Here is a 12,107-nt window from a genome sequence, read left to right on the forward strand (position 1 = left end):
GGGGGGACTTGGTGCCCTGACACCTACAGCAGCCAGCAAATTCTCATACTCCACCACCTCACAGCTTACACACAACCATACTCGGTACACGTAATGTCAAGGCTGATAGGAGCCTTGGCCAAGGCCAGGGGCGTAGCAAGGTTGGAGTGGGCCCAGAGACAAGATTTTAAAATGCCCCCCCCCTGAAGCTCAGCTCATGAAGAAAAGAAATCTTAAATGAGGCTGAACAGTGGTAACAAAAAGCAGAGTCAAATTTCTCTCTCAAACCTATGCGCCACAATAGAACACCATCTTAAATTATTTTTAAAAGATTTTGTAAATTGTGGACGATGCAAGTCATTTCATGGTACTAGAGAAAGACATGCTGTTCTGGTAGCTCCAGGTCTTAACACTCACATCAATTTCGGAGGATGACTACAACTGAAGGAAGCCCGGGCGGGTGCGTGGCTGGGGGAGTCAGCCATGTGACTTGCCTCTGGGGGTCCCCCAAGGCAGTGGGCCCCCAGACAACTGTCTCCCCTTGCCCTATTACAGTTATGCCCCTGGCCAAGGCATTCTCACACTGAGTGTCAGGAGAAGACAGCCGGCATCACCTCAGTGTGTGCATGTTGCGGAGCTGTGCTGGGGACTGGAGTCTGCCATGCTCATCACCTCACACGGAGACTCAGAAATGTGTTCAGGGCAGCAGGAGGACTCGGTGGCCCCTGATCTTCCAAGAACGTCAAACAGAGACGGTTACAGTCAATAACATTCTTTAATTCAATCAGTTAAAGAAGGTGCTGCATCTATAAACTTTTATTATGGAAAAAAATTGTAATTAACACATGCGTATTACACCCCGCTCGGAGAGTGGCACTTGGGGAGGGAGGGGTAGTGCCGAGGGCTGACTGGGAGAGGGGGAAGGGACTGGAGGAGCTGGCTCACCACATCACGGCAGCTGGTTCCCTTCTTTGGGGTGAAGGTGAGCAAAGAGGGCGGGGCAAGCGACACGAAATGAAGGCTGGTTTCGCAGAGGGAGCCATTGGGCAGGCCTAAGCTACCCTCCGGTGTGTGGAACCTGCAGGTGGGGTTGGTGAGCAAGGGTGGGAGGGGCCCCCAGGAGCCCCACCTGCAGGCGACTTGATTGCAATCCCTGTAAACATCTTTTGTTCACATTTCTGAAGCTGGATGCATAAAGTTTGATTGATTTATCTTCCTGTCTCAGTTTGTTCGCTGGTGTCAGCAAAGGCATCAGTTTAAGGCACTTCCCTTAAGTCGGCTGCAGGGTTATGAGTTCTTTTTGTCTTTAAAACCAAACCAGTAGCAATGGACAGCTTCATAAGGAGCGAAGGGAGAGGATACTGAAGGGTTGGGGGAAGGAGCTGGGATACTGCTGCTCGGGAGCATCAGGCTGGCCTCTGTAGAAAAGGACACAGGCCTGGACTAGGCAGGAGGATGCCCGCCGGCAGGTGGCACACCTTTAACTGGCACCCTCCGGGCAAAACCTCCCACTGGCTCAAAGGGGCCCCCCCTCCCTGCACTGGACTGAGCAGATACTACCCTCACAGCTAGAATGGGCCCCAGCCAAGAAGAGGGTGCCGGAGCAGATGAAGAGCCTTTCCCGAAACGCTCAAGGGAGCCCAGGGCAGGAAATCAGCTCCTGGAGACTGGGTCCCATCCTGCGAAAGGGTTTTCAGGATCATGGCCAGAGGCAACAAAAGGGAATCAGTGAGGAGGATTTGCCCCTGCAAGAGGAAACAACATTAATGGAAGACGTTACCATATTCTCCCCACAACATTGGGTAAGAAGGGGTGTTTTTTGGGTGGGGGCGGGGGGGGGGAGCAGGCACCCAAACAGACTGGGTTATCTTGTCACCTCAGTTGGTTTTGTACCATGACATTTGGAGGGGATGCTTTTTCAAAGTACCCCAAGGAAACAGGAGCTGTGTTAGCAGCAAGCCATGACTGGCCAATCCTGTCTTCTACTCAAACACATGCTGGCATCACTCAGGCTCTCTCACTGGCTCATCTGAACCTTCCCTCAGTCATACTGAAGTGAAACTGGAGTGACCAATGAAGCCACCAGTGCCTCCTGACAAACCACAGGGGCTCATTTGGGCCACGGGTTCATTGCTCTCACCTTGCGTTCCTCATCAGATTGCAGCTGTTGATGGCCAGAGACAGCCGTAAGGCCTTTGGAAACCTATAGGGGTCCCAAACGGGGCCTTGGTTCCTAAATGGTTTTGGGGACAGGCTTCAAAGGCAAAACTGATATTAGGTGGTGATGCTCAGAGCCAAACAAAATGTGACAGCAGCAGACCCCCCTTGAAAAGGTGGGTTGGCCTCATCACATATTAAGTAGCAAGGGTGCACCCACATTTTAAGAACAAAGAGGGTGCATGGGTGAGGAGTGTCAGGTCCTCTCCCTGCCCACCTCATATCTTCTTCTTGCCTGTCCTTCAGGCGCTTTTCTCCTCACCCATGCTCTGATACCAGAAATGAGTTTGGTGGGGAGAAAAGAGCCTGGGGGGAAGTGGCTGTAGGGAGATACGCTGTGGTTGCTCCAGCTGCTGAGTAAACAGCAGTAGCCCTCTCCATGTCTGCAGATGTTATGCTGGCATGACACAGAGATGCCCACTCCAAATGAAGGGGAAGGAGGAACTCAAGTATCATCTTTGCCGCTGAAAAATTACCTTTTAGGCACTTTACAATTTGACCAAAGGGACAATGGGATGTGTGTAGGGGGAATGGGTCTATTCTTGATGTTTCTGAACAGCTCCTCCAGAAAACATGGGAATGGGGAAAGAAGGGACACAGACCCCCCCATCACCCACCAAAACAGACACACAATTATCTCAGAGCCCTCGGCACTCTCCTCCACTGGGCTTCCCATCTCTGCTCTGGGGAAGGAATTGGTGGGGATAGGGGAAGAGGGAAGCCAATGATTTTTTTTTCTTTTTTGAAATATATGGTTTTTTTTGTTGTTTTTTTTACATTTTTAAACTTTTTTTCCTCTTTTTTTGTTTTGTTTTAAATTCACATAACACGATAAGCCATTCCAATGGAGAAAGCCGAAGAAAGCTCAGGCAAAAATGATAAAACAGTTTGGATTTTTCTTTTTTTTTTCTTTTTTCCCTATATTTTTTTTGTCGTGAAGCAATATTGACAGTTATAACATATGGCTACCTGCATTCTGCTAGACACGGAAGAAACCTCAGAAAGAACAAAAACAGACAAAGAACTACCTTTTATTTTCAAGTGCAGAGGGGGGTGGGGGGGGTGGGAGGGCGGTGGAATTGGAAGAACAGACTCAAAGACACAAAGGGAGCATTGGGGTGGGGGAGGCAACAGGTAGGGGGGATGAGGAGAAAAAGCACACCAAATTCCATTAGTACTATATATATATATACTGTACTGTACTCATATATATACTGCGTTTCTTAACCAAGGAAGAAACTTGTTCCAAGGGGCAGGGGTGGGATGCAGTCAGGGAAGCTGCAGTTTCATGGATCTCAAGGTTTTGCTGCCGAGCGAGAGAAGTGGGTTTGGGGTTAATGGGGGCGCATATGTGGGGAGGGGAGAAAAAAGGGAGACAGGGGAGCTATTGCAGGTATCTACATAAGGAAAGAGAGGGATGCTCAACTGCTGTACGAAAAGGGAGGGAAGGATGAAAGTTCTACCTAAAGTAGGCCAAATGACCCCTTCCAGTCCACTTGGTGGCCAGCCAGCTGAAGTTCAAGCTGAGGGACATGCCCCCCCCCCCCGTCTTACACACAAGGAGCCGGAGGGAGGGCAAAATTGAATTCTCTGGGAACAGTCAAGTCAACCTCACTTCCTCCTGGGCTTATTGCCTGCTTCGATGTTTCAAGTTCCAACTGAGCATCACCCAGGAGAGAGGGGCTGAGTAAGGAGCACCCTTCATGCCAACAAGGGGCTCAGGGCTCCATGCACGACCAAGCTCAGAAAGGCTTCTCTGAGAAATTCCAGCAGCCTTCAGTATTGCTGTTTTGCTGGTGTGCTTCCTTCACTCTCTCCTTGATGCTACATGGGGCAGCAGAAGCCAGGCCTAAGAGGACTAGGCCCCACTGCATTTAGCAACGGGGCCTCCCTCTTATTGGGCAAAACTAGGCTCTTTATTGCTTTTCCCCTGTGTTGAGCACATGGATTACAGAGGGATGGGTGAAACTTCCTGTACTTGACCCCTCCCGGCAGAACACATGGTCCATCTGTTTCAGCAAAAGATGGGTTTACAAAGGCACTATGTCAGCTGGCCAGTTAAGCATGGTGAGAGTAAGGCTAAGTCATCCATCTTGGTCCTTCCCTGAAAACAGAAACTTCTCCAGTCAACCTCCCATGCTCTGTGAGGTTGCGGGGTTGGGTCGAGTCTTGGCTTCTGCTTTGCCCCCACTCCCCCTACAATCCAGCAAGGAAGGGAGGGAGGTGAGAGGACGGACCCATCTAACCATACTGCGGAGGTTGTAAGAAAGGCAAGCAGGAGTTGCAGCCAACCTGGGGTGGGGGATGAGAGGTGTTCAGAGGTGGGGATGCTGGTGAGATCACAAGTTGGCTCCTCATTCCAAAGAGAAGCCCTTGAGATACAAGAAAGGGAGAGAGCGAGTGAGCTGCAGATTGGGCTGGTTGGCAATGAAGGGGAACAGAAATAGAGGCCAACCCCAAAGTCAACTGCTTTGCTTGAGTCTCTTTGGGGAAAGATGGGACAGGAGAGCAGAGCAGAGCAGAGGGTGTGTGGTGGTGGTGATGATGGAGGGTGGGGAAGGAGTGAAAGGAGCCAGAGAACCACGGCCTGTTGAGGGTGGCGTCTGCTCCAGCAGGAACCTTTACCCTTTGCCATGGCAACCTCACCATCACCCATCTCGCTCGACAACCTGGGAAGATCCATGAGAGGCTGCCAGTTGCTGCTGGTGCATTTGACTGCAAAGCCCGCTGCCCCTTTCAGCTAAACATAAAGAAGGGATAATGCATGTTTCCTAAAATGTGCTTTATGATAACAATTAATTGGTTCATAAACTATGTATAATAGAGATTTTAATGTACTTTATATTGTAAGAAGCACCAGGTTTTGTATTTTTTAATTTTCTCCTTTTATGATTTTTTTAAGGGTTTTTTTTCTTGTTGTCCTTTTCTTTAGTATTAATTTTGTAGTTTTCTTCAATGCTTTTAACCTGATACAGTGTGGTTTTTTTACAATTGTATTTTTGCATGTGAAAAACTTTTGCCTTCAGCCCTCCCATAAAACGACAAAACTAATGAGGAAAAGGGAAAAAAACACACTAAACCCCGATCATTATCAATTTTTAAAAAAAGATTTAAAAAACAAACGAGAAAAAGGAAAAATAAACAAATGAAAAAATAAACAGAAAAAGTTTTTTCCCCATACTTACAAAGGTTGGGTTTTCTTTTGTCCCTATTTATTTAGAGTCCTTGGGAACAGAGGACTTTGCAACAAAAATAGATTTTTTCTCTTCTTCTTAACAATCTTTAACATACAAAGATATTAAAACTATGCACTCCATTGCACTTGGCTCAATGCAAACAAAATTGGTTCTTTTAAAACCCCTAATATATATTTCGTTTTTTAAAAATCCCCTCCCCCCTTTTAAACACACATTTCTGTGTATTTTCCTTTCTGCTGCCCAGACCTTCCAGCCACCAAAATGTAAGAAGTCCTCCATGTCATCCCTTCCAGATTCCTCCTCAGTGACTACATTCACCCCTCTATAGGACCCAAACCAGGTAGTTTAGCATGTAGGTAGATGACACCATCATCCCATCTGCCCACAAGTTACTGTCACCCAATTGCCATATTCTAGCAGCTGGCAAGAGTGGAGCATGTGCTGAAGTGCTGTTGAGACTCAGAGCCTCTTTTCAGCTTGACACAACAGTCTGCCTCTGCCTCCCCTCTCTCCCATCTCTAAGGGCTGCCTATTTGTGGTCACCGGTCTCTGGACACCTGCAAGCCCCGCTTGCCCTACAGTGTTTTCAGACCATCCAAAATGGACTCCTCCCTCTTCCCATGTCTCAAGTCGGGACGCTATTTTGAGCAGTTCTGGGCATTAAAGTGAGAACGTTAAAACCCTTAAAATATATTTTTATATATGGAATTATTTGATTGAATTATTCCCTTTTGAGAAATTTAATAACTAAATACATTTACTGAATAAATTTAATAACCAAAAAGACACTGTGATGGCATCAACTATGGTGACCGTCAGTATTTAATATAGTGGAATATTTATCTCTCCCCCTTTTCAATTTATTTTTCATTTCTGTGCATTCTTTTACACTAAAAAGTGCTCAGACTTGACAGAAACAGAAGTTTGGATACACTTTTTTTTTTAAAAGTGTAAGAGAATGGAGAGGAGCACAATCTTTCTCAATCTGGGAATGCTCCAAATGGTTCTGATGACAAAATAAAACAAAAACCATACAGCACTTCAAATGCTGCAGAGGGTGCCCTCCTGCCCTGAAGTGTGATGCTTTGACAACACACAGCTCCAACAGATCTCTCAAGGGCTAAACCCAACTTCCAGGGCAACCATGTTTGTTAAATACATGCTTGCCCCTTTCACCTATACAGTGTGTGGGTGTGTGTAGTCTCCTTTCCAACGGAATGCACAGGGGAGGGCAGTGAAACCCACCCCCTCCTCTGCCTTGCCTGGTAGTACTTGGCTTCTTTAAGCAGTTTCCTTTTTGTGCTAGGGAAAAACTGCTTAAAAGCAGCAGGACACAGCTAGGTAAGGTGGGAGAGGCTCCCGCTCCCCTCTTCTATGTGCTCCTTCTGGCATAAAAAGGAGACTCCCCACACTCACTTTAAAGGCAAATGCGGCAAATGTGTTCAACAAACATGTGGTGGCCCTTTATGTCTAGTTGACCTCTTCGTCTCGAGGTTTAGAGCCTGCTGGAACCCTGTCCAGCACAACCAGGCCAAAGAGGGCTTGCTGGTACTTTGTAAGATGGGGCAGTGAGGGCCCAGACTGCCCTGATGGAGGGGGGATGGCGGTTTCCTTAAGACTATCAAGTAGGGAACGTTCCCATTTCCACATCGGCCTAACTTCTCCATAGCCGGATGCTTTTGAAGAAGCAGACTCTAACTTGGGTTGGTTGGTTTTTTCATTGGGCACCTTTCAACCTCACAACATAGAAGGGGGTTGTGTTCCAATTCCAGCTACTGCTTCCGATTTCTGCCGGTGTCAGAGATTTGAACCCAACACTCAGTGCTTCATATTACTTTATGAATGTTAGGCTGTAGACAAGACACTAGTTCCCCCACCACCTTCCCAAAGATGTGAAGGCAGTCTAAACAAAGGCTCACCCTACTTTCATCTCTATTAAACAAAGACCTGCTTAACCAGATGCTACAGCGGGAGGAAGGAGGCGTGTGCGTACACCATGGGAAGTACTGCCCGGGTCAAACCACCATCTTGAAAAGAATTGTCTGTCTACAACCATTGTCTCTGACAATGCTCTGAGTTGCGTTTGATAGGTTGGGCGAGGGTCTCCGGGGTGATGGAAGCAGCTGAGCCCCAGTGCTAGAATCCATTACATCCAGGTCTCCAGTTTTACTGAGCAAAGCAGGCCTGGCTTATGCCAAGGATGGAAGCACTAGGCAGCAGCAGCAGGCCAAAGTGCATGGCGCCGTGCCGCAGGGGGCTCCTCTTTGTAGCAGCCCATTACATCAGCCAAATGAAATGTCTGCATATATTTTCTGCAGGCTATTTGCTCCCTGACACTATTCCTTGGGGAGAAGCAACTCTCCCTCCATAACAGCAGCTGTCCAGCAGCTGTGCAGGGCCAGGTTCTGTGAGTGTTCCATGAGAGCAGGCCTGCAATCAGGGTGTTCGCGGTCACGTCGTGTGCGTGCGTGCGTGCGTGCGTGCACATGTGTTTGGGGGACCGAGGCTGTTCCTCTGATTTCTGGAAACTGGGGAGGGGGGACAATGAGGGGAGCCTCCTGCTGGTGGGGGGAGGGGCAGGTCTGCAGCCCTTGGAATTCCCTCCCTTGACCCTGTTTCTCCATTCGGAACTGGAAAATCATTGCACTTGGACAGGGATGCAGAGTCCTGTCCCCACCAGCAGCTCCTGGACAAGGTCTGCTCCAGAAGTCCCTGCCAATGTGCCACACACAAATTGGCCGGGGAGCCTTGCCGCAGATAGGAGAGGGGCTTCAGAAGGCTCTTCAGATCAACTGGGTTTCCCGCTCGATCATTTGGGAGGCAACTCCAGACATTGCCAGCCAGGAGCCCAGATGTAATTGCCCTGGGCAGACTTCATGGCCACCCATTGCTTGCAGCATCCTCCTGGCCCATTCCAAATCAAACAGCCCCTAACCCCTACCCCACCCCACTTCCTAGTACAGAACCTTGTCCTCACCTATCCTAAGGATACCATGTGGAGTTGCCCTGTAACAGCCAGTGACCCCTCATGCAAAGGTAGCCACATTTAACAGGGAAATGGGATGGCACGAGTCCCAAAGTATTTGGCAAAACTCCTGACCCAAAGCTCAGTGTAGGATAAGGAGAAAGGGAGGAGTCTCTTCCCCCACACCCTTATGGAGAAGAAATCATGGTGATCCTTTCATGGGTGCAAGACAGAGAGGGACACTCGTTCTCTTTTTCACTTTATGTGTTGTTGTCTGAGACAGGGAAAGAGGAAAGTGCGCGGAGCTGTGTGATTGACTCTGGTGCATGTGTGTGTCTGCATGCGCGTAGTGTACAGCTAGTCATGTCAAACCCTTCCATCTACCAGTCAGGCAGCCTCCACTACCTCTAACTACACAATTCATTTTGTTGCGCTGAAGTTTGCTGAGTGTTTTCATGTGCACTGAGCTTCAGGGGTTTTGCTTTTTGTTTGTCTTAACCCAAAAAATAGTTTGCCTTCTATTTAATTTTCTTTGCTGTTGTCACCTGTATGTAGAGGAAGCCAAAGGAAATGCTACAACTCAAGGAGGAAAAGAACAAAGTGGAGAAAAGGGATCAGGAAGAGCATCAAACCATAGTAACAACAGACACCCAAAATCTCAAAAGGAAACGACTGGAACTTGGGGGGGAAAGAATGCAGCCCACCCTGTCCAAAGCAGGCTGGGAGCTTTGCAGAAACGTGCCTGGTTCAGCCAGTTACCCCAATCCCAGGGATTTGTTAGGGACACAACTTCAGTGTGGCCTCTTTGCTCTCTTGCCAACTTATTTATTTATGCATTTAAAAGCTTTTAAAATGAGTCTCCAATGGATCTCCCAAGAGAAAATGTTTCAAAGGGGATTCTGCAAAGGCTCTCTTTCCTAAGAGAAATGCTTAGCAGCACTTTCCAGGCTTTCTCTAGCTCAGCCTCATGAGCCCAAGAGGGCCCACCTCTCTTGTTTATTGGGATGAAAGAAACCCCGTTCATGGGGAACAGGAGTCTGGGAGTACCTTCCACATAACCCTGATGTGGTAATACTTTTTTCATTTCTGAGATGCAGTGAAAGTTCATCTACAGCAAGAAATACTGGGAAACACAGGACACCAAGAGGCAGACAGAAGGGACCAGGTGCCAGGTGTGCATGCGTGTGTGAGAGAGCAAGCGAGTGAGAGTGTGAGCGCATGTGCTCAGTAAGAGCCTGCCCCTGGCTCTGGAATGGGATTTTGTCTGGGCATCTGGCAGTTAGGAACGTTTCTGCTTTTGCTTTCTTAACTAACGAGGATGCATTGTTAATTCAATCAACAAGATAGTTTTTACTGCACAAGGGAATTAATGTTTGGTGGGAGATGTTTGTGCTGTAAAAGCCAGCCAGGGTTGTTTCTCTAATCAAAATCAGTTCCAATTTTGAGCCAGGGCAAATACACTGGGTCAGCTTTTCTTCTCCTTCTTCAAAGGACATGTGAATGGAATTTAGGACAAAGTTGATTGGCCTGAAGCCCCCACCCCACCTTGTGAGGATTTTAAAAAGCAACTGAGTGGCCTAGACATACAACCCTCTCCAAACTCCAACTGGGGAAATGCTCCTAATTCCTTTTAGAATGCTCAAAACCTTCCTTGGAATCAGGCTGGTAGGCAGGCGAGACTAATGGGAGAGTCTCTTTTTCCATTCCCAACAAACATAATCCCCAGCAAACCTTGGTGCAGTTTTGGGGTTTGAGACTGGTTTATGCAAATGCTATTCCTTCCCCATGATGAATAAAGAGAAATCCCATTTTTTTTTAAAAAAACCATTGCTTGGATGGCCTGTCCAGAGCTATCCTATATCATTATAACAGAGTGTTAATGTGACTTCTGTAGGTGTTGATGGGATTCCCACATTGCAGAAGACAAACCTCTTCTATGCAAATGCAAAATCTGCCTTGGATTGCAGAGGTCCCACGTGTTAAGCTTCTCATCTGTAATGTTACCCAACGTCTCTTACTTTTCCTTGAAGAGCAGCAGCTCAGTGAAGATATGGGTTAAGGACTGAAGATTCTGATTCTCAGGGCTTGAGTGAAAAATTATTATTATCATCATGATTATTATTATTATTATTATTATTTTTCTTCACTTGAAGATCCCGTCAGAGGAACCAAGACTGGAGCAGAAGAAGACACAAAAAAGGAGGCAGAATTAAAATAGAGCATTATAACATTCTTTCTTTCTTGTCATCATGCAATGCTCCTCATCACTGGCTGCTGCAGGTGAGGAGTGGGGAAACACACAGTGTAAATCAAGATACATGTGATGGGGAGAAGGGCAGAACGTGACAGGAGACCACCCTTTTCAGTGGCCACCCTGGGTTTATTGCAGCATCTGATTTCCCCCTCATATATCCTCTGAGCTCAGGATGGCACACAAGGTTGCCCCCTCCTATTTTATCTACACAACAACCTTGTGAGGCAGGTCAGGCTGAGAGAGAGCGACTGGCTCAAGTCATTGGGGCTCAGTGGGAATCTGAACCCAGGTCTCCGCACTCCACATTTGGCCCCCTATCTGCGACAGCATGCCGGATTTAGGCTGCCCACCACCACCACTAGCATTAGTGCTGAAATTAGATAGGAACCTCTTCCCTTTGGTATCTACACATGGCACCTTGATGTAACTTCTTTCTCTTTTTCTGCTTATCTCCTCTTTCTTGTTATTGCTCCCAAGGCTCTGCCTATTTTCGCAGAAAACACACAAACACCATTTTACAGCCCTGTCTGAAGCTGCTCCCTTATCAGCAAGAAATGAAGTGAGCAAGAATTCAGTGGACTACGTGGAAGTTTCCTCTCCTGCCCAGAGAGTCAGAAAGTTCTGTTTGAACTGTCAGTGTCACTGGATGCTTTTCATCTCAACAGAAAATGCCATCCAATAATATCCCAACTGCTGCCGTTACAACGAAGACCCTTTACTAGCAGTTGTATTTTACATAGCTCCTATTTCAACCTCGAGGGAAGGCCGAAGTTGACGCTACACAAAATGCTACAGCTAGCAAAAGGTCTTAGTTGTAGTAACAGCAGTTACAATGCAAAGAGGAGCTCCAGTCCTTTCCCCACCAACATTCACTACCTCCACTACTTGACACCTCCTCCCCCTTACTTGGCCCCCAGCAGCCCACTCCGTAAGTGGAGAAGCAGGCTTGACCTCCACAACGGCAGTGGCCCCAGTTGTTCCCAGCAAAGGAGCCATTCTCAGGGACCTCTTCGAAAAGAGGTGAGAAGCTGGAGAGCTATTCTTCCACCTGCTCCCTCACCCACCTGTACACCACGGCGTGAAAGAAGGGATGAGCCAGACCTGCTTGATCCAACCTGCCTCTACGGCCCACAGCCAGGGGTCGGCACAAACATAGGAACATAGGAAGCTGCCATATACTGAGTCAGACCATTGGTCCATCTAGTTCAGTATTGTCTTCACAGACTGGCAGTGGCTTCTCCAAGATTGCAGGCACAGATCTCTCTCAGCCCTATCCTGGAGATGCCAGGGAGGGAATTTGGAAACTTCTGCTCTTCCCAGAGCGGCTCCATCCCCTGAGGGGAACATCTTGCAGTGCTCACACTTCTAGTCTCCCATTCATATTGAACCAGGGTGGACCCTGCTTAGCTAAGGGGACAAGTCATGCTTGCTACCACAAGACCAGCTCTCCTCTCTGTGCCCAATCTCACAAGACTGGGCACTAGGTTGTGGAGGA

The 12,107-nt window shown here is 47.9% G+C and overlaps 1 protein-coding gene across 24 annotated transcripts in view; it reads right to left on the reverse strand.

Annotated features, from left to right (window-relative positions):
* Positions 1–735: 735 nt before the first annotated feature.
* Positions 736–12,107, reverse strand: part of NFIX (nuclear factor I X) — a 316,788-nt gene continuing 305,416 nt past the window's right edge. For all 24 annotated transcript variants that reach the window (XM_053302031.1, XM_053302027.1, XM_053302017.1 and 21 more), the window contains one exon: positions 736–10,532. In XM_053302031.1, coding sequence (XP_053158006.1) covers positions 10,518–10,532 — 15 coding nt within the window. In that variant the 3' untranslated portion in view covers positions 736–10,517. The remainder of the gene's footprint in view (positions 10,533–12,107) is intronic.

The sequence above is a fragment of the Hemicordylus capensis genome, chromosome 2, assembly GCF_027244095.1.
Source record: "Hemicordylus capensis ecotype Gifberg chromosome 2, rHemCap1.1.pri, whole genome shotgun sequence".
Classification (NCBI taxonomy): domain Eukaryota; kingdom Metazoa; phylum Chordata; class Lepidosauria; order Squamata; family Cordylidae; genus Hemicordylus; species Hemicordylus capensis.